Genomic DNA, 23661 nt, shown 5'->3' on the forward strand with positions numbered 1-23661 from the left:
ATGGGGAAGCACTAAGCCCCTAGGATCATACAGCTGTGAAAGCATATTAGACCCACCAGTTGACGTGTACTGGACGTGTGATGTGATTTGTTTACTCTTGAACTTCGGCAAAAATCTAACAATTTTAGTAATTTGAGCTCAATTTCAAGGTACTTTTATTCCGTAAACCATTGAAAATTGTCTCTATTTCTGTAACATATCTTCCATTCTAACAAACAAGACCAAGAAAATGAGAATACAACCATAAATATCATACATAAATACACCACAAAGTCGCTGTTTTAAACCAAAAACACGGTCATTTGTTTTTCTCATTCTGCAATGGATGCTGCAGGATTTTTTTTATACTGCACACACTGACCACTCAGACCCATTCTCTTGTATGTAGACCCACCAGCTTTCTTCCACAAGATTAGAAGCCACTAGAATTTTGGCGTTGTATTATGGGAACAACACTGGCTTGCAAGCCATAATATTACAGAATAGACAGTGAAAAGATTAAAACCGGTTCTTCTAAATTTCTTTCTTTTTATTGTTTACATCATTCTGGGTATATTTTAATGACATACATGGCTTACTGGAATTATAAACACTAGAGAGACAAGAACTATTAAGGAGAATACAAAGGAAAATAAGTCTACTGTATAATAAATATGCCTATATAAAAGCTTGTAAAATTTACAAGTCATCTTACCCATTTTAAGAGACAGAAAGCACTGTGACCTAAGAGATCCTCAGTACTCTTGGCAATGAAAGGCAAATAGGAACCTAAAACAACAGGCTAATTGAACAGGCAATCAAGAGAAAAGGCTGGTCCCCAGGCGAGGCTGCAAGACGTATACCTTGAAGCTGACCATAGGTATAGATAAGAACATACACGGTAACAAAAATATACTAACACAAATGAACCCACAATAAAAATACTACCCAACTTTGCTAAAAAATAAAAAAGAGAAAATGCATCACTTCCAAAAAAAATCATTAAATTGTCATTACCAAAAGGACATTTCAAATTTTCCAGATCCCTGTATACTTAACTGTTAGTTGCCTATTCAACTAAGCTTATGTTACTTGCTGGCTCACATGTCCATCACAGCTAAGTTAAAGCTAACCTTTTCATTGTCCAGATCCTCAAAATTAACCCTTTCAGTGGCCGTCAAATAGAACTACGCCTACGCCAATGAGTCTAAAGTCCGTCACGTAGTTGTACACAATCAGCTCAAGCTCGCTCAGAAAATCTGTGAGCAATATATTTTAGCCTAAATGTGAGAGAATAAGTATACATGGTGTATGTATTGTATAAAAAAAAAATCTTGCCCCAAACGGTGCAAGATGGGGGGAGCAAATCACTAACCATGTGTTTGCTTTAATATCATGACCAAGTTTTTTGTGATGGTTTATATGGTTTTACTGACTATTTCTTAATATCATTTGATAAGAATGTAAGACATACTACTGAAATAGAAATGACTGGTTGTTTTCAGGATGGGAAGTAGATTAAAACTGGGCTTAAAGCAGGAGAAATATTTGATTTTTGACGATTTTCCTGAGGACTGGTAAGGCGCTCCTACACCCCCCAGTCTGTTTTATGGGTCTTTTAATGGATCCGATTCAATTATTGGGATGTTGTAAACTCAAATCAATCATTCCTGGTTATATTTTATTGTCCGGGAAAAAGTAAATATTTTATTTGTGTGATTATGAATTCAAAATGGAAGACTAAGTGTCATATATGTGAGGCCTGGGATGTGATTAATTAATGAACAGAAAAAATGTAATAGTGCCAGGAATGTCTACACTGTTTATTTTTGCACTATTTTTAAACTGGAATTTTTTATATTTTTGTATAGAATTAACCAAATTACCAACTCCTGTGCATTTTATTGGGTAGTTGAAATAGTTGAAAGGGAAAGGGGGGGAGGGAAAGAGGGCCTTCTTATGCTCAATTGATAGAATGAGAGGCATACTAGCAAAACAGCTAAGAATTTGGTCAAATGGAGCAAAGGAATCAATTTAAAATGTAACTTAAAGTTTACAAAATCACTGATGGGTAAACTGTGCCCAGACAGCCAATTTTGCACCTGCATAATTCCTCAAGTCTTCCATCAAATTTCATACATTTGGTGTCATTTCCTTAAGAAAAAATTATCAACCATTTCAGAAGAGGAAAGAGTGGAAGGGTTAAAATTGCCTAGTGTCTATTACAATAAAAAAAAAATCTTCAAGACAAAAAAATGGTAGAGAATCTTTTTCTGAAGGTAATAACACCAAAAATTAAAAAAAACTTATAGAATTATGTAGATGCAAACTATAGCAATCAGGGCACAACTGGTGCATCTGTGATTTCACTGACCATGTCCAGATTTTAAGATCAATTCAACCAAATTATTAGCTATTTCACTAGTGTCCCTTACGTTCCATCAAATAAGGACAAGAAACTGTGCATTCAACTATCAAAACTACGCTATAAGTGCACAGAATTCAGTAATTTGGCCAATTTTACACAAAATTAAAAATATTCCAATATAAAAACAAAGACCAAAATAAACACTAGACATTCCAGCCATTAACCCTTTGACTGTCGTGCCCACATGTGAGAGAATGGGTGTGTGGTCAGTGTGCACCATATAAAAAAAATCCTGGAGCACGCAGTGCATAATGAGAAAAAAAAATCTGACCTTTTTTTTTTAATTAAAATGCTGACTTTGTGGTCTATTTTTGTATAGTATTAATGGTTGTATTCTCGTTTTCTTGGTCTCATTTGATAGAACGGAACACATATTATAGAAATAGAGGTGATTTTGTTTGATTTTCCTATAAAAAGAACCTAAAAATGGATCTCAAAATAGGGGAAATGTTTGATTTTTGCCAATGTTCAAAAGTAAACAAATGATGTCATTGTCCAATAAATGTCCAACTAGCCATTCTAATATGCAGTCATGAATGGGTTGATGTTATTTATACAATTATTACAGTATTTCGTTTGAATAAAAATTCAAAATAGAAAGCAAGAGTAATATCAGAGGGGCCTGGAGATATGACTGATGAACAAAGAAAATGTTATTTTAGAGCCAGGAATGTCTGCATTGTTCATTCTGGACCTTATTTTGAAATTGTCATTTTTTTAATTTTTGTGAAATTGACCAAATTGCAAATTTCTGACCACATTATTGGGTAGTTGAAATCTGTAAATGGGCAGTTTCTTGTACTCAATCGATAGAAAAAATAGAGTTCTAAAGAAATAGCTATGAGTTAGGTCGACTGGAGCAATGGAATTAGCTGAAAATAGGGGTCAAAGTGGGCGAAATCGCCTATTTGTAAATATCGCCGAGGTCGCTAACTTCGCGAGAGCATAATTCCGTCAGTTTTCCATCAAATTTCATTTTTTTGGGTGTCATTACAATCGGGAAAAGATTCTCTATCATTTCACAAGAAAAAATAAAAAAAATTTTTTTTTTTAAATTTTGCGACACCAGGAGACACCTCAGGATTTGGGGTTGCGACAGTCATGGGGTTAAAGCATTTCCTCTGTTTATTCATCACATCCCAAGGCTTTTCTTGAATTACACTTGCCTTTCATTTTGAATTCATCCTCACTCAAAAAATCAAAGATCTACCCTATTTTTCAGATAATAAAAAGTCATGTAGTCATGTATACCCAAACCACTTCCATTAACCATTCTCATGGCTTGGTCGCCCTTTGGGCAGGTGTAGAAGGCAGACAGCACAGAACTTACCTACAAGCCAGAGCAAGAGCATCTGTGATATCCTCTCCAAACCCACCAATCAACAAACCCAATTAGAGAAAGCACAACAAAAACAGTCAGGAATGACTGCATCCTAATAATTTAATCAGACCTAGTAAAAACCCATAAAATAGACCAGGGGAGTGTAGAGAGGCCTTGTCTTTCCTCAGAAAAATCTGCAAAAGTCAAATATTTCCACTAAACCTAATTGCAAGCTACTTCCAGTCCTAAAACCAAGCAAAATCATCTATTCTATCAAATGATACCAAGAAACAGCCATACCATAAAAATCATCCTAGAAAACACCTCAAAGTTGCAATTTTAAACCAAACAAAATGTCAGAATTTTTATTTTCCTATCATGCACTGCATGGGACAGGATCTTTTATACTGTGCACCCTTGCTGGAGAGACCCTCTCTCTCATATCTATACCAAAATGTACCAGTCACAGCTTATCTGAGAGAGCTGAGCTCATAATGTACATCTATGTAAGCGATCCTGGCATCAATGACATAGATCTACAGACGAAAGTGAAAGGGTAAAAAGAATTAAACACCGTATTGCTAAAAAAAATAAGCAATGCCTGTGACAGAGTGATTTATGTTAAAAATTATCAAGCAGCTCAGCTTTGCTTTTCAGTTTCTATGTATACAATTTTTGTTATTAAAATAAATGCAGGACTCAAACTTTTCCACAACAAATTAAGATTTTATAAAAATTTATAGCACAGGCAGTTTTTTTTTTTTTCAACAAGTCGGCCGTCTCCCACCGAGGCAGGGTGACCAAAAAGAAAGAAAATCCCCAAAAAGAAAATACTTTCATCATCATTCAACACTTTCACCTCACTCACACATAATCACTGTTTTTGCAGAGGTGCTCAGAACACAACAGTTTAGAAGCATATACGTATAAAGATACACAACATATCCCTCCAAACTGCTAATATCCCAAAACCCCTCCTTTAGAGTGCAGGCATTGTACTTCCCATTTCCAGGACTCAAGTCCGGTTATATAAAAATAACCGGTTTCCCTGAATCCCTTCACTAAATATTACCCTGCTCACGTCAGGTCCCAAATACCATTCGTTTCCATTCACTCCTCTCGAACACGCTCATGCACGCCTACTGGAAGTCCAAGCCCCTCGCCACAAAACCTCCCTTACCCCTTCCTTCCAACCTTTTCGAGGACAACCCCTACCCCGCCTTCCTTCTCCTACAGATTTAAATGCTCTCCATGTCATTCTACTTTGATTCATTCTCTCTAAATGACCAAACCACCTCAACAACCCCTCTTCAGCCCTCTGACTAATACTTTTATTAACTCCACACCTTCTCCTAATTTCCACACTCCGAATTTTCTGTATAATATTTACACCACACGTTGCCCTTAGACAGGACACCTCCACTGCCTCCAACCGCCTCCTCGCTGCTGCATTCACAACCCAAGCTTCACACCCATGTAAGTGTTGGTACTACTATACTTTCATACATTCCCTTCTTTGCCTCCATAGATAACGTTTTTTGACTCCACATATACCTCAACGCACCACTCACCTTTTTTCCTTCATCAATTCTATGATTAACCTCATCCTTCATAAATCCATCCGCCGACACGTCAACTCCCAAGTATCTGAAAACATTCACTTCTTCCATACTCCTCCTACCCAATTTGATATCCAATTTTTCTTTATCTAAATCATTTGATACCCTCATCACCTTACTCTTTTCTATGTTCACTTTCAACTTTCTACCTTTACACACACCCAAACTCATCCACTAACCTTTGCAATTTTTCTTTAGAATCTCCCATAAGCACAGTATCATCAGCAAAAAGTAACTGTCAGTTCCCATTTTGTATTTGATTCCCCATAATTTAATCCCACCCCTCTCCCGAACACCCTAGCATTTACTTCTTTTACAACCCCATCTATAAATATATTAAACAACCATGGTGACATTACACATCCCTGTCTAAGACCTACTTTTACCAGGAAGTAGTCTCCCTCTCTTCTACACACCCTAACCTAAGCCTCACTATCCTCATAAAATCTCTTTACAGCATTTAGTAACTTACCACCTATTCCACATACTTGCAACATCTGCCACATTGCTCCCCTATCCACTATCATATGCCTTTTCTAAATCCATAAATGCAATAAAAACTTCCCTACCTTTATCTAAATACTGTTCACATATATACTTCAATGTAAACACTTGATCTACACATCCCCTACCCACCATAGCAATGCACCTTCTCTCAATGAAATTTTGCAAAATACTACTGATAAAACAAACTGATGTGTCTGCTTCTCCATTTTAAGGTTATACACTACATCTACTAAGTTGCAGCACAAAATACCATTAAATTTTGGGGGAAAACCACACAAAATAAGATGCTGACACTTACGGTATATGAAGCACCTACGTACTATATACTATCAACTATTTTTGCTAAAAGGTATATCTGAAATTCTTGTGGTCGACAGAATGCAGCATCTAGCATGAAAACAATCTAACGTTATAAAAATGTTACATAATTACTATATATACAGTATAAATTTTTTATGTATACCTACTAGGCTACAAATTTAAACAATGTAAGATGGTGCCATAGAAAATGTCTGATGATTTTCAACACCCAGTAACGTTTGAGAACTTATTGAAGAATTAATCCCCATATACGGCAAAAAGTTTTGGATGGAACTCGACAATTCCTTAACAAATCAGTCCCGCATCAGCCTTGGCAGTGATGCTTATACCAGGCACCAATAGCCCAAGTGATCTGGCCATTAAACCAAAAAGCCTAGTCTGGGTCTGTGACCTCTGAAAGCAACTACAGGTAACCTACAGGTTGCTACACTTCTTTAACCCTTTAACTGACTGCCCCGTAAACTGCGAGTGGTAAATTTGGACCTAGATATGAATGTGTCTGTGATAAGTGTGCACCATATAAAAAAATCCTGCAGCACACTGTATAATGAGGAAAAAAAAATTGCGACCATGTTTTTGGTTTAAAACAGCGACTCTGTGGTGTATTTTCATATGGTTTTCATAGTTGTATTCTTCGTATCTTGGTCCCATTTAATAGAGTGGAATACATTTCAGAAATAGAGATTATTCAATTTCAGGATTGAAAATAGCTTGAAATTGAGCTCAAAGTAGCGGAAATGTTCGATTTTTGCCAATATTCAAGAGTAAGCAAATCACATCACTCGTCCAATAAATGTCCAACTGGCAAGTCTAATACGCATTCACAAATGCACTGATATTTACACAATTATTAAAATATTGCATAACACTAAATCATATATCTTTTTGTGTGAATAAAAATTCTTCGTGAAAAAATTAAAATGGAATTCAGAGGAAATGTTTAGTGCCAGGAATGCTTGCAATGTTTATTCTAAACGTTATTTTGAAATTGGAATATTTTTAAATTTATGTGAAACTGGCCAAATTACCAATTTATGATCACTATACTAGGTAGTTAAAATAGTTGATTATGTTATTTCTTGTACTCAAATTGATAAAATGGAAGACATACTTGCAAAATAGCTAAGAATTTGGTAGAATGGAACAATGTAATTGGCCTAAAATAGGACTCAAATTGGGCAATATCGCTGATGTAGCAAAATTCACAAAAGTGTAATTTCATTAATTTTCCATCAAATTTCATACATTTTGTTTAATTGCCTTCAGAAAGAGATTCTCTATTTCATAAGACTTTTTTTTTTTTTTATATTGTTGGGACACTGTGGACAAGTTTCAAATCGGGAGTTTGGACAGTGAAATCTTGAAGAGTACACAGGGAGAGCCATTGCAGCAGGCCTACTGGCCCATACTAGGCAGGTACTTCTCAAACCCAAACCACCAACCAAAAATATTTGCTCAACCCATTTTAAGTGCTACCCAAGGAAAAAACTTTGATAATCTCCTATTAACTCATGTTATGAAAGTCCCACTCAAATCCAAATCCTCTCACTCATGTATTTATCTAACCTGTTTTTGAAGCTACTGAAGGTTTTAGCTTCAATGGTCATACTAGTCATACTGTCCCACTCACTGACTACTCTATTTCTAAACTGGTAATTTCCTATATCTTTTCTTAACCTATACTTATCCAATTTGAATCCATTTATTTTTCTTTCTTTCTTGAACGGATATCCTCAGAATCTCATTTATTTATGCCCATCTTCTACTTCATTTATAAATAAAAAAAGTATAACATTTTTAAGCTAAAACTGCTTAAATTATAAAAAAAAAAAACTGAAAACTGAAATCTTCAACAGAATATTCAGAGTATCAAGTGGAATTTGACTGTAGTGTGTTGTCAGTCTGCCCATTTATTATTGCTCATGTGGCTGGTACCCCCCCCCCCATGACAAAAATAGGAATGCTGCCAAACAGCAACCAACCTGTGCATTATATGGGCCTTCAGATTACTTTAAGCTTCATACAGTAATTTTGGAAATAAAGATTTGGATTTGAAGGATCCACAATCAGAGATTAACGTGAATGTGATAAAATAATCTTAACCCTTTGACTGTCGGTGCCGTATAAATACATCTTTCGAGCCAGTGTGTTTGACGTATTAATACACCAAAATTCTAGAGGCTTGAACTCAAGCGGGAGAAAGCTGGTAGGCCCACATGTGAGAGAATGGGTCTGTGTGCGCAGTATAAAGAAAAAAATCCTGCAGCATGCAGTACATAATGAGAAAAAAAAAAACTCAAAGTGTTTTTGGCTTAAAACGCCGACTTTGAGTCGTATTTTCGTATAGTATTTATTGTTGTATTCCAGTTTCCTTGGTCTCATTTGATAGAATGGAAGATATATTACAGAAATAGACATGATTTTGATTGGTTTCACTATGAAGAGGACCTTGAAATCGAGTTCAAAGTAGGGGAAATGTTTGATTTTTGCCGATGTTCAAGAGTAAACAAATGACGTCACCTTCCACTACTTGTCCAACTAGTCATGCTAATACACAATCACGAATGGGTTGACACTATTTATACAATTATTACAATAATGCAGTAGTCTGCATAACAGTAAACCTTCTATTTTTTGTGTGTGAATAAAAATTCAAAATAGAAAGAGTAATATAAGAGGAGCTTGGAGATGTGACTAATGAACAGAGAAAATGTTATTTTAGTGCAATGAATGTATGCATTGTTTATTCTGGACCCTATTTTGAAATTGGCATCTTTTTAAGTTGCATGAAATTGGCCAAATTGCCAATTTCTGACCACTTTACTGGGTAGTTGTAATCGGTAAATGGGTGGTTTCTCATACTCAATCAATAGAACAAATGGACTTCTAAAGAAATAGCTATGAGATTGGTCAACTGGAACAATGGAATTGGCCAAAAACAGGGCTCAAAGTGGACGAAATCAACGATGCGTATATATATCGCCGAGATTCTTAACATTGCAAGAGCGTAATTTAATTAAGTTTTCCATCAACTTTCTTATTTTTGATGTATTACCATCGGGGAAAGATTCTCTATCATTTCATAAGATTTTTTTTTTTCCAAATATTTTGTGACAGAGAGAGACTTCAGGATTTGGGGTCTCGACAGTCAAAGGGTTAAAAGTCTTTACCACTGGTAACAGACCATTGTATCCTGCCAAGGATACAATGGTCTGTTACCAATGGTTATTTGTACCCAGAGTATGATTTGGTTACGAAGAATAGGTGTAGTTTTATCAGTGGGAAGCACTAAACTCATAACGTAATAGCAAACAGGTGCAGCATTAATTATCCTGAATAAATTTACCATATTAGTATTAAATGAAATGATAGCAATGCTGTACACCACTTTAGAACAAAATATCATTAATAAAATGCGTAATGTGTGAGTGATCCACATACAATTCATGCTTCCATTTGAACAAAAAAAAAAAAAAATCAGCCGTAATACCCATTTTGCTTGTCAATATACAAAGCTATTAAAGCATCAAAAGTATTTCTGCAAAGTGTTTTTTCTTCAGTATGTAATACTCAACTACTTCTCAATATTCCAAATGAAATAAAACAACAAACTATTTGTGTAAACACTGCCTGGTATAACAAGGCAGAATGTGAACAGAGAAAAAAGCCAACACCAAGCAAGGGAAGAGTTGGGGGGGTAAATGACAGTGATAATCAAATAAACCTATTCACAATAAACAAAACCCTTAACCCTTTGAGGGTCGACAGGCCCTCTCCGAAACTCGTTCTCAGGGTCGGCCAAATTTCAAAAAAAAAAAAAATTATTTTTTCTTATGATAGAGTCTGAACAATAGGATAAACAAAAAAATTTTACCATCAATACTTACGGAGATATGGATGCATGAAGTTTGCAGAAAATGAGCCGCGTATGGCAACAGCGGCGACTGCCGCTCACCCGGTAAACTTTGATTTACTTGTATTTGAAGGTTTGTTGTTTTTTTCACTATTTTATTTTTTCACATAACTTATGTGGCCTATGAGACCAAAGTAAGGTGCAATGTACATATATACACTCGTTGTATACAACACAATAAGCACACAAACATAATTATCAATATATTGTTTACAAAACTTGTTTACAAAAACAAACAATACAAAACATTGTTTATTATTATTGTTCTATAATATATATACAATATGTAGAACATATTCCTACTAGCTTGTGGACTCTGAAACATGGTGTCATACACAATCGTGAATCTTTCTCCCTCATTCTATCTCTTTCAATCTGTCTCTCTCTTTCTATCTGTCTGTCTATCTCTGTCTCACAAACATATACAAGTATACATAGTATAAATTACCTAGGATAACCCAAGTTGACAAAGTGCTATACTCTGCTTGAAGATGTGAGTAAAAGTGATGACGCAGTCTTGTGGCTCTCTGAGACAGAGAGCTAGATGGATAGACAGGGAGCTTGACAGGGCAAATAGACAGACAGAAATGTTAGTATACCAGCAAAAACAAAGGGAGGGGGATGTTCACTCATCTTTTGGCATCAGCTCTAATTTACTCATCAAAAGTCAGCACTTATCAGATGTTATCTCCCCTTATCTTGTTACTGTCATGGGTGAACATTTATTATTACATATTATTATTATTACCTATTATTATTATTATGTATTATTATTATTATGTATTATTATTATTATGTATTATTATTATTATGTATTATTGTTATCATTACGTATTCTTCTTCTTCCTCCTCCTCCTCCTCCTCTTCTTCCTCCTCCTCCTCTTCCTCCTCCTCCTCCTCCTCCTCTTCTTCCTCCTCTTCTTCTTCCTCCTCCTCCTCCTCCTCTGCCTCCTCCTCCTCTGCCTCCTCCTCCTCTTGCCTCCTCCTCCTCTTGCCTCCTCCTCCTCTGCCTCCTCCTCCTCTGCCTCCTCCTCCTGCTCCATTCTTGGAACAAGTTTGAAGAGCTTGTAGTTCATAATCACTATCATTATCATCACCAATGCTCACATCTGAGTCTGGGATTTTGGAAAATAGGAGTTTCCTCTTTGATTCTGGTACAACTGAACGACGGCCCAGCACCAGAGGTGGAAGGCTGTGGGTTGTCTGGGGTTTCCTCACTATATATTATGGTCATTAGTTTCGGTCAAAACCTCACCAGAACCTTGAAACTCATCTTCACTGTCACTTCCATCTGTATTAGAACTGTCACTGAACAAAAGTGTCTTCGCCGAGGAGTGAGGAACTTCTTACCGCAGGGCACGGTCTATGATGGCATTCCCACAATGCACCACTGGGTCCCAGATGCGCACACCCACCACACAGACCCATTCTCTCACATCTAGGCTTATCAGCCTTTTCCTGCGAGATTTGAGGCCGCTAGAATTTATGCGTACTAGTACGTCAAAAACCCCTACGCGTAAGACGTACTAGTACGACCAAAACCCTCAAAGGGTTAAAGCCAATATAAAAAGATTCTAAAAATGTAACCTTAAGGATACAATACTAAATACAGAATGTAGCTACACTAGACAAAAGAAGACATCGGAAGAACACCACTGTCGGAAAAATATAATCTATACAACCAATAGTTGTTCAAAGAGGCGAGGGGGGTGGGGGGAATAAACTACTAAAACTAAATTTGGTGCTTACCTTGAACTCCCTCCAATGGGTAGGGTGGAGGTCTTGGCATGTCAGTAGCACCTTGAGGGAGGAAGCCCGGACTCTGGCCCATACCTGGCAGGAACGACCCAAATGATTCTTGTAATTGCTGCATAGCTGCCTGGCTCCTACTAATTGTTACAGATTCAGAAGGACCAAAGCTTCGTTCCTCACTGTCATCTATATCTGTCTTTATTAGATCTTGCTCCACACTCTGACTTAACATATCTTCTTCCTCATTAAAGTCCAGAGGCTCATTTTTCACACTACTGTCCCTGGCTTCACTTAGCACCGTTTCATTTGTGTCTTCTGCAGAGTGTAAAGAGGCCCCCGACCGCCGTCTCTGTCGCTTGGGTGGGGGTGAGTCGCTGAGGTGTGTATCAGGAGCACTACTGCCCTCTTCAGGCCGAGGCGACCCTGGGTCAGGAGGGTCTCTAGGTGGGGGAGGCGAGCTGGACTCATTGTAATTCTCAGCATCCTAAAAGAAGAATCAAGAAAACACTCTTCAGGTTAAAATATCTAGATTATTTTAATGTTCCAAATTCATCAACAAATAAAGTTTCATATGATATATAGGCAATAAGGAATGGGATACTATAGAATAGTTTGAAGGTAAGAAAAAATAAGATTATGTAAATTATGCAATTTTTACCCTTTACATGCAGTTCACAAGTTGCCAAGATGCTAGTCCTGTTTGTATTTGCTGACTTGACACCAGTCTGAGTTGTATTTGGGAATTTTCTATTTAGTATATTATTCAATTCACATTATTTAAAATCTTGTCAAGACATTCACAATAATCTTAACATATTACTCAAAATATACAGTAAACTCTCGATATAATGGACTAATAGGGAGTGAGTTTTATATAGGTGTCAAAAAAAAAAATCACTAAAATACTCTTACTGTATATCTAATATAGTACTGTACACAATTTAGATACATATTACAGTACAATAAATAAATAAACGTTAGAATTACTGTTAACCAGTGGATTTTATCTCCAGTTTTAAAAGCCCATTATACTGAGGTCTGTTATTATAAAGGGTTTAACGTATTGGTATCTAGCACAAAACTTAAAATGCAGAACATAACTAAATGTTCTTATGGGCAACAATTTATTTGTATTAATTCAGCAACTAAGAAAAAATAATATTGTACTTGAGGAAATACAGAGCTTTTGAATATTTTCAATAACGTAAATTTAACCACAAGTATTTATTTGTATCAAGCCTTTAATACAAGTAAATCAAAACTAAAAATTAACTAAGACAATACTTCAGTTAACAGATTCTATTGGCCATATCCACTTTTGCACCAAAACTATCTTTTAAGTGATCTCTTAAGTAATCTCGACTTTCTAGAGAAAATATTAATAATTCATCACAATTATTCAATGCATTTATCAAGCATTTTATACTTTTGTAGGAAAGTTTATAATTGATATAACAAATACAATTAAACCACGTACTTTTTTCTTTTCATCTTCTGCAAGTCCTCTAACTTTGAGTGCCTCAGCAGTCTTTAGGAAGGTTGCCAGCTCATTGTGTGATACATTGACTTCTCCATGATACATGAAGTCCAATATAGAAGTCAAATTGGCAAATGTCACATCTTTAAGAAATACTATTGGGTGCTGACATGGGTTACCCTGAAATAAAAAATGTACATTTAAAAATCTTATTTCATATACAGTACAGGCACATTTTAATATATGAAATATATAGAATTTTATCAAAATACACTTGCCATTATACTTACTTTTAACAAACTTCTGAAGTAAGGACTACAGGCACTAAGGACCATTTTGTGTGCTTTTATCTGTCTGCCTTCACAGGCAAGTGTGATATCAACAAAGTCCTCATCATCTCTCAAGGACTCAAATGCTGAGGTAATATTAGTGTGAAAATTGTTCCATCGGAGGCAAAATTGCTGATCTGCCCCCATCCTCGCCCCCCTCCACCTTGTATACTATCTCAAAAAAAAAAAAAAAAAAAAAAAAAAGAACAAAGAAAGAATTAAATACCTGAGAAAGGCAGGGTTAAATCTGTCAAGGAAATCATCAAAGCCTACTTGTTTGTAGAGGATGACATAAATTACAGTGCATTATCAAAGGACAAATCACTTGCTCTGGTTATCTGAGGGGTTTTACTACATCATATTTTAAAAATAATTCAATTATTAACATCTCAAATGTTTTTGTTTGTTTGCAGTAATAGTATACAGTATAGTATTTTAGAGAAGTCTTTAAAAGAAGCCATATTCCAAGATCATTTGTGCAGAAGCAAACACCATCTGGAATTTTTTTCACAAGGCAAATTCCTAAAGTTAATCTTCCTATGTAAAATTATACTTTGAATGATAGATTCAATTATTATAACCCACTGAAAAAAGTTAAACGCAAACAAATGATAACCTAGCAGCTCATCCATTTATGCAATCTATAAGTTAAGAGAATGCCTGCCTCCTTTTTAAGGAGGCTACACCACACCCTCCAAAAGGTAATAATAAAAAAATAATGTGCATGAAAATTTTACTGGCCAATCATTTAATCAAGTCCCAAATTTTTTAGCACCTTGCTAGTTTTATAACTTTAATACCTATGTGATGTGATACAGCACCTATCCAAGCCTTCAAATGTTCAACAATTGAGTACGTATTGCATACACAACAGTGTTGAATGATCAGACCGCTTGCATAATTACATAGCTGACATCTGTGAAAGACAGTACAGTAGTTTTGTTCATGTATAGTATAAACATTACAGCAAGAAATTTAGCATAGTAAGACAAAAGTGCACTTTCGTCTACTACGTGATTAGGTTCAGTTAGGTTAGGTATTTGCTATATTCGTCACACAATAGCACAAATTGCTACTTTCACAGCTAGGAGTAATGTACTAAAAGTAACCCTGAATTATATTACATTGTACAACATGAACATTGATTTATTGAATATATTTTGTCAGTGGGTACCATAAAAATTTAATAACCTATTAATTTTCATTCAATAACTATATTACATTAAGTGCACAGTAAAAGAAAATTTTGTGCAGCTTAGAGTTTTTCTTTTGAAACCTCGTTCAATGGAAGAAAGTTTATTTAGGTACTGGTACACTTAAGCACAATTATCATACCTGATAACATATATGGAAATTACCTAGGATAACCCCAAAAAGTTAGGAAGAGACAATAACAAGCAGTTATTACAAACTGATTGAACTGAAAATCAAAGGAGCTCCTTATCCTGGTTCATTAGAAAACCCAGTAAAGAATAGGGTACATATTTACATAAAGGTTTGTTTTAATTAGACAAGGCTTTCAGAGAGATCATTATAACACAGTATTCACAAAATACACCAAATTTTTTATGGGTCATGAAGCACTATTAATGCTGAGGCAAGCTACTGGCAAAGGGAAGTAGTTAGCAAGAAAAGTCAAAGATGGTTTAAGTCAAGTTCAGTTCAACAATGTATCTGCTTTGAAAATGAGACTTTTGGACACATGAATCAAAGTTACACAAATAATGTGTAAATTGTCTTTTATACACAAATAATTTGCACGTAGGAGACAAACTTAAGATGACATTTTGGCCCAACTTGAATCATTAACTAGTCGTATCTTTAATGACAGAAAAATTCAAATTACTGTACTGATTATTTACTGCTGTCTCATCCTTATTATATACTCTACCTGTATTACATTCCATCTACACATTACATAACCACCATTGTCTTGTTTAACTGACATATATTTCACCAAATATTTCCAATGCTTTTTTAATTCACTGGTAGTTCAAATTAAATAGCAGATTTAATAGCTATTTTGGAAAAGTGCATAGATTAATTTCTCACAGAGATCAAAATAAAACATCAGTTACTTAAAATTTTAGCTTAAAAATGTCATCCCTAAAATGAAATTTTTTGATATTTACTGGGTTACCAAGCTTTTGTTTGTTGTAGATGTTTGTCCTAATGTTAGTTGAAGTGTTGGTATTATACTTTTCCTACATTCCACCAACAGCAGCAAAAAGGTTATTCTCGTCAGCATAAAAACACGATTTGGTAATACTGTACCCCAAAATTTAAACGTGTAAAGTAATTAAAAATACCGTGCAGTACTTTTAAACAACCTTAATTTCTAATTAAAAAACTATAAACTGTAGCTTTTAAAACCCAGAAAACCCAATGCAAATTACCCGAGCCACTTTGATAATAATCCAACTACAGTGGACCCCCGCTTTACGATCACCTCCCAATGCGACCAATTATGTAAGTGCGTTTGTACGTGTATGTTTGGGGGTCTGAAATGGACTGATCTAATTCAATATTCCTTATGGGAACAAATTCGGTCAGTACTGGCACCTGAACATACTTCTGGAATGAAAAAATATCGTAAACCGGGGGTCCACTGTAATAACAAAGGAACGATTCAGAAGGCTTTCTAGCCAGTGAAAGAAGTCCTGCTAAACACTTACAATACTTTTAGTTTTCATTCTAGTTAACATTTACTTTAAAGTCCCCTAATATTGTATAATTGTTCAGCAACATTACAGCTCCTTCCACTCTTATGTATTTCCATAACTGTGCTTAATATATCCTTTTAATGAATATAAATTAGTTCAATCTGACAATTTTTAAGTCTTATCTGAATTTTACATTTTTCAATCTTACAGGTATTTATATAAAATTGCATTCATTCCTTTAATACATTTAGATCAGTGGTGGCCAAATTTCAATACCAATTCTCATCAAAAAAAAAAAAAACTCAAATAAGACTAAGTTTCTTGCTTCACACTTGGGAGCTGAGCTGTACAAATAAACCATTTCATGCTAAAATGTGCAAAAGTTAATGAGTAAAACATGTACAACAGTTGAAGATCTTTACTGTTAAGGTATTTTGCTATACAATAGGCTTCTTCAGTCAAATACAGGTGGCTAAAAATATGGAGACAACATAAGCAGTGGGAAGGTAAAGATGAAGTAATCAGTCCACCCTCAAAGTTCTTGCAACAGTTCATAGTCAGTCCCTATGGAGCTGAATATTCTCAAGGCTGAGAGACCAACATCCTCAAAAATTACTTCAAGGTTCATGGACCGATCACACCTTTACCTCACCACTGCTTTTGCTGTCTCCATATTTTTTAGTCACCTCTATATGACTGAAGAAGACTACTGTATAGATAAAATACTTCAACAATAAAGGTACTCAACTTCTTCACCTGTGTATTACTGATCAACTTGTCAGTACTGCATACCATTTTCATAACTGTGCAAAGGTTGTCTGTCTGAGGTTCTGACAGCTAAGGAAATACACTTGAAAAACTCATTCATATCTAAAACCATCTCCATAGATGAAAATGCCATTTTACATTGTTGCTTATAACATTGCAAAATGCCAAAAGAATTTCTTGTTAATCTTGTAAACCTCTGGGAACTAATAGCACACCTAGTTTGACGATAATCAAGCATTTTCGGTTTTATGCTTTTTATACACAGTACAGACCTAGTACATACAGCATCTTATAATGTCATGAGTAAAGTTATGCTACATATAGCAGCTAATGTCACTTACTAGTGAGTCACAAATTACATCCATACTTATTATACATATCTGTTTATGGTTTTAGGGATCATCACAACTATGGCCCTGTCTTAGACCAAGCCTCATGAAATTGGAAAGGAAATATTACCAAAAGAACTTCTGTGTTAGGAAAAGAAAATCAGAATAGAGGAAATCAGCTCTAATATACATTATGTAGGTATGCACACTAGTCAGAGAGCCCGTCGTAAGCACACTAGTCAGAGAGCCCGTCGTAAGTCCGAGGCATTGGTAAACAAGTACGTTGCTAAGAGAGGAGAGGCTGTACTTATAAATATAAAGCCCGTTTATGGAGTCATTTACTCAAGAATTTTAAAGGTCAGTTGTTGCTGCACAGTAAACTATGAGAAAGAACATAGAGTACCTATATAGTGATATACGGTATATATGTTGCTTACAGAAAACAAGACGAATATCTGATGTAATATTAATAGATGCTAAACTGCAGTTGTTAACTTTATTAAGAAATTAAACTTGACTACAAAGAGAGTACATTCTTAAAAATTCTGAGCAGAATCAAATTTTATAGTTAAAATAACAAAAAAAGCACTGCTGTATCAAAATTTTTAGAACTGACAAGTAACAGAATCCTATGCCTCAGTGCTTTTCAAAGTACAGACTTAGGCTTGGTAGGCAACCAGTAACACCTCTATTTTCATTTCTATGATGGCAAGTGCAGTACTATTTTATCAATAGTGTAAAAAAATTAGTTCACAATACAAAGCTAAATTAGTGCCAAACCATAAAATATTATGCTGATGTCACTGATATGTTGGAAATACAAGTAATCTCTCCACTTTCGCAAGTCATCATACACTACACGAATGTCCACATTGGAGAATTAAGCTTATGACGACATTTCAGTCCGACTTGGACCATTAACTAGTCACACAGAACCACGAAAGGAAGGGAGGCAGCATATATACAAGAAAGGGGACAGGGTCGGAATGAGAGGAGGTAGTGTGGTGGTGGAAGTATTAGTAGTAGTAATAGTACAGTGCAACCTCAGTTTTTGTTTGCCCTGGTTTTCGTCAAATTCGGTTTTCGACAACATTTTTCATCAAAATTTTGACCCACTTTTCGTTCATCACCTCAGTTTTTGTCAAGTTGACAGTGGTCCGCTAAACCAAATGTGTCCGCCCATACCCACACAAAGCATCCCACGTGTTCTGGTATTGTTTCCTGTCGGTAGAGGGTGGTAGTCATGGTGGTAGAGGGTGGTAGTGATGGTGGTAGTGATTGTAGGAGAGGGCAGTCACTACCACAGTAGTGACTGTGGTAGAGGGTGGTAGTGATGGTGGCAGAGATAACCTCTCCTCCCGCTCCCTTCCTCGCCGTCTTCCATACGCCAACAAGTCTTCAGTAAAGGTAAAAATGATGTTAAATGTTCGTTTATCCATTTCATTAGTCCTTTATATTTATTTCTCCTTGTTTTCTGTATGTAAAATTATAGTTATTCTCTATAAAATGTATTTTTTGTTAATACTTTTGGGTGTCTGGAATGGATTAATTGGATTTACATTATTTCTTATGGGAAATATTGCTTCAGTTTTCACTGAATTCGGTTTTCATCAGACTTTCTGGAACCAATTTATGACGAAAACCAAGGTTCCACTGTACAAGTACTAGTAGTAGTACAAGTAGTAGTAGTAGTACAAGCATTAGTAGTAGTAGTACAAGTATTAGTAGTAGTACAAGTATTAGTAGTATTAGTAGTAGTAGTAGTACAAGTAGTAGTAGTAGTAGTACAAGTATTAGTAGTAGTAGTACAAGTATTAGTAGTAGTAGTACAAGTATTAGTAGTAGTAGTAGTAGTACAAGTAGTAGTACAAGTAGTAGTAGTAGTAGTACAAGTAGTAGTAGTACAAGTAGTAGTAGTAGTACAAGTAGTAGTAACAGTACAAGTAGTAGTAACAGTACAAGTAGTAGTAACAGTACAAGTAGTAGTAGTACAAGTAGTAGTAACAGTACAAGTAGTAGTAACAGTACAAGTAGTAGTAACAGTACAAGTAGTAGTAACAGTACAAGTAGTAGTAACAGTACAAGTAGTAGTAACAGTACAAGAATTAGTAACAGTACAAGTATTACTAGTAGTACAAGTATTACTAGTAGTACAAGTATTACTAGTAGTACAAGTATTAGTAGCAGTACAAGTATTAGTAGCAGTACAAGTATTAGTAGCAGTACAAGTATTAGTAGCAGTAAAAGTATTAGTAGCAGTAAAAGTATTAGTAGCAGTAAAAGTATTAGTAGCAGTTATAGTAGTAGTAATAAGATTCATATTAAGAACATTGTGTATTAGGGATGCTTCAACAAGACAGGGGACTGTGAAGGTTAGAAGGTTTTGGCAGAGGACCAGGTAATAGGATGACTATAATCTCCAACATGTCAGAAAAAGAGTATAATTAGAGTCGGCAAGTCTAACGCTATTTTTGTGCTCTTTAAGTCTGTCAGAAAGACAATGGCCAATTTATCCAAAGTACTGGAGAGAATAAGAGTATCAGGAAATGGAGTAGACTCTAAAAGCATCAGTAGGAGGAGAGGTCCGAACCAATTACTACAAAGGGAGGAGTTTGTTTGGCAAAAAAGTAGGTTTGATGTCTAAGGATTGAAGAGAGTTGATAAGACTTGAGAGACTGGAAATACAGAGAGGCAAAGAACAGGAAATTTCATAGGAGTAGAAGGTTTGGAAGAAAAAGTCCATTTAGCATGTGAGGAATCCTCATTTGGTCAAAAGCCTCCAATATTTTCATACTGGTAAAAAGTTCTCCCACATAAATTTACTGAAAGTATTGACAAGTATTAACCTACACCTATATTACATGGTTAGATAGCTAGTGATATTTTAAAGTCACCGAACCTGTCTCCTAGATAACTCGTGACTTTGTTTATTTGTAAAATCATTAATTTTGCCTAGCACCATGATGTCAATGCAGCAAAATGTATTGACAAATCTTAAAGATTTATTCTAAGCTACTTTACAACTTAAATTTGAAATTAACTGCATTGCCTAAACACCAAGATTTTACATCTGTACAAGTCTTTGCACATCCCCTCATGGACTGGCACCAAAAAGCTTGTTTCAAATGCAAGGACCAATACCTATGCTGAAACACCCAAGAACTCTAAATTCAAACATCTCGTATAAAAGCAGCCTTCAGCAGGACCCAATATTGCTGTGGGGGTTCAGAGGAGATTTTGGAGTAACAAACACACGTTGGATGTCTTGGAGGCGAATATTAAAGTGATCTGAGGGGAGCCCAAAGCCTTGCCTACGAGCAGCTTAGGTCTAATGGGTATTGCCCATAGGGGCCTGTAGCAGCAGTTCAAATGAGCAGGACTCGTGACGTCATGGCTAGCCAGGGAGCATCTCTATAAAGTAACGGATTTAACAGTATACTACATATGTACACAGTACTACTGACAATATGATTTGTTATGATATCAGTCAACTGATTACAATGTAGACTTAGAGCCAACCTAAGACACTGTACTAGAAATTTATTACCAGTATATCTATTAAATGTATTTTTAGGTAAAATTCTAGTCATGGCTCTAGATGAAAATACAATCCACAATGCCAAATTATATTTACATCATACAGAGAATGCCAGTGATCTCACCAACATTAACAAGTAACCAATCAGTCAGAAGTTTTGACACTGAACAACTCTTGGTTATATTGCAACTAGTTACCAGCCCTGTCACCTGGCTAACTCACTAACATCAGCAATTTGAAAACTTGAATTTGCTGGACATCTACCTGGAGGTCATTCAGAGGGTCAGTGCCCCTGCAAATCAGTCCTTCACCAGTGGATCAAGGCCTGATCAACCAGGCTATTACTGCTGCCCACACGCAATCCAACATACGAACCACAGTCAGGCACTGACTTTAGGCATCTGCCCAGTTCCCTCTTAAGGGAACCCAGGGATCTATTACCCTTATGCATGGTGGGAAACCGTTGAACACTCTTGGGCCCTGGACTTGCCAGCCCTGCTTTTCAATACAGAATACACACTAATAATGGACTTTGAAGATAACTAAACTTTATGTAAATAACAGATATGAAATTGGTGAATATCCTTTGTTTTATGTACTTAAATGATGTATTAAACATAAGTGGGAGTAGACTAAGGAATGATTTACCACTGATGTGTCATCACATCATTAACCCGTAAACGGTCCAAGCAGATCTACGTTCACATGTGTAGTACTACAAAAGTAGATCTAAGTTTTTTTTACATATTTTCAAATTTAACAAAAAAAAAAGTAGATAAAAGTTTTTTCTTACACATTTTCAAATGTAGAAAAACAAAAAGATCTATTCTTTTTACATACTTTCAAATGTTGAAAAAACGTATATATACGTTTGGATCGTTTACAGGTTAAGATCAGTGTTAGGTAACAATGCCTTGTTTCCTAACATAAAAACCTTAAGTACCCTGCAGACATACAGGCCTTTTCTATAAATTAATATCTGCCATATGGTTAACATCTTAAAACTTTGAGCATCGGCTACACTATCCAGTCACTCACTTATTTTTCTGGCAAATATTTTAAACCATTTGGTAAGAACAATTATTTACAGCAATGTTAAGTTATCCAGGTGGCAGGTTAGACTTGTTTAAATAAAATCAGGAGATATCCAACATAATTTTGGCTTAGGTTGGTTTAGTACTTCCCGAAAGTTTTAATAAAGCTATGTAGTAAATAACTTTTTTGCCAGTATGGTAAAACATCGTAGATACCTGGCTGAACGACAGCTTGGTAATGCCAGAGATCCCTTGAACTTCACATATATAGTATTTTGGCTAAAACTCAAACTAATAAATCAAAATATTAATATATTACTAAAGCTACACAGAAGTTCACTAAATGCTGTACGTAGTTAGGTTTTTTAATCTTAACACAAACTTAACCCGTTCTTTGTAAAACTATAAGTTTGGAAAAATGATAATCAGCAGCACTTATTTCATTCCATAACAATAAAATAAGCACAAGAAAAACAGGGAGCACTGGGGTAGGCCTACTCTTCCAACTTAGGTAGGTCCTATTCACTCCCACTCCTTAAGAACAAATTAAAGACCTGCCCTGACTAGGCTTGGTCCTCGCATGGGCCAGTAAGCCTGCTGCAGTGTTCCTTCTTTCTTATGTCCTTACAAGCCAACAAGCTTAATAAACAACTATGCACAAACTGCTCAAGTTTATCTATTTCATATGTACCACTTTTAATTTAATAAGTCACAGCTTCGAATTTTCACTGGAAAATTAAGCGAAGGTCAGCAAGGCAATGCAACATGTTAGGCCTACCAGTTTGTAATGTTTCCACGTAAACAATATAACATAACTCACTCTGGTCCCTTGGTGGTGCATAAAAACTTGAAAACTTTCCAACTTGTGTTTTATAAACAAATCACCTGAGGAAGACACTGAGCTTGTGAGAGTTAAGACAACACTGAAGGCAGGAGAGCATTACGTCGACACCAAGAAGCTCACGAACAAAGGCAGTAATTCCAGCTCACGCATATCGTTCTCACAAATATCACAATTTAAATTAATCAATCTCGAGTCGACGAGAGGTGGCAGTAGCGGCCGTGGCCAAGCACCGCTCACTCACGTTATTAGCAACATTAGCAAGGTGCGTGCAATAATTTAAGAGTAGCCCGGGGGGTTGAGCGAGTGAGAGGGCGGGCAAGAAATGGGCGCCTTTGGGTGTTTCTTTGTCTGTCCCGAGGCTGCCCGAGTCCCGGACCACATCTCCACAGATGCCATCACACCAACTTTTACTCACCTCATCACTCACTCAACAATTTATAAACAAAAATAAAAGCCAAATACGATAAATATTCCAATTAATAGAAAAAGTCTAAGGATCAAGTTTGCTAGCAGGATAAACTAAGTTAAGAGTTAGGAGGAATAATTCCGACTCAGCAACTGCAGCGCGCGTCCCCTCCCGGCAACGGACGCCGCCAAACGCCCAAATCCCGGAACACGAAATTCAACTTCCGATTTTCACATATTTCACCCTTAATTCAAAGAATACCACGGAAAAAGTTACACCGGAATAATCTCTATGCGAAGCCTCAACTAATGGTACAACTCTAAACCGTAAACAAGGCGTATTGCCAAAATTACGGGAGGGAAATAAATCATACTCACATATCACAGCCAGACAGGAACGTGCGAGACGCTTGCAAATGGCGGGAGGCGCTGGG

General features: G+C 36.0%; 1 protein-coding gene across 28 annotated transcripts in view; it reads right to left on the minus strand.

The window, feature by feature from the left end:
- The window catches only part of LOC128689409 (protein abrupt), a 503752-nt gene that overhangs the window by 480019 nt on the left and 72 nt on the right, over positions 1-23661 (minus strand). For 25 of the 28 annotated variants that reach the window (XR_011391809.1, XR_011391810.1, XM_070083616.1 and 22 more), the window contains exons 1-4: positions 23606-23661; positions 13608-13821; positions 13318-13497; positions 11838-12324 (exon numbers count right to left, since the gene is read on the minus strand). The exon at positions 23606-23661 is cut by the window's right edge and continues 72 nt beyond it. Coding sequence is in view for 26 of the 28 variants with exons in the window: in XM_070083616.1 (XP_069939717.1) it covers positions 11838-12324; positions 13318-13497; positions 13608-13793 (853 nt within the window). In the remaining 2 variants the exon portion in view is untranslated. The other 3 variants (XM_053777662.2, XM_053777672.2, XM_053777645.2) reach the window with 3 other exon arrangements.

This window comes from Cherax quadricarinatus, chromosome 1 (genome assembly GCF_038502225.1).
Source record: "Cherax quadricarinatus isolate ZL_2023a chromosome 1, ASM3850222v1, whole genome shotgun sequence".
NCBI lineage: Eukaryota > Metazoa > Arthropoda > Malacostraca > Decapoda > Parastacidae > Cherax > Cherax quadricarinatus.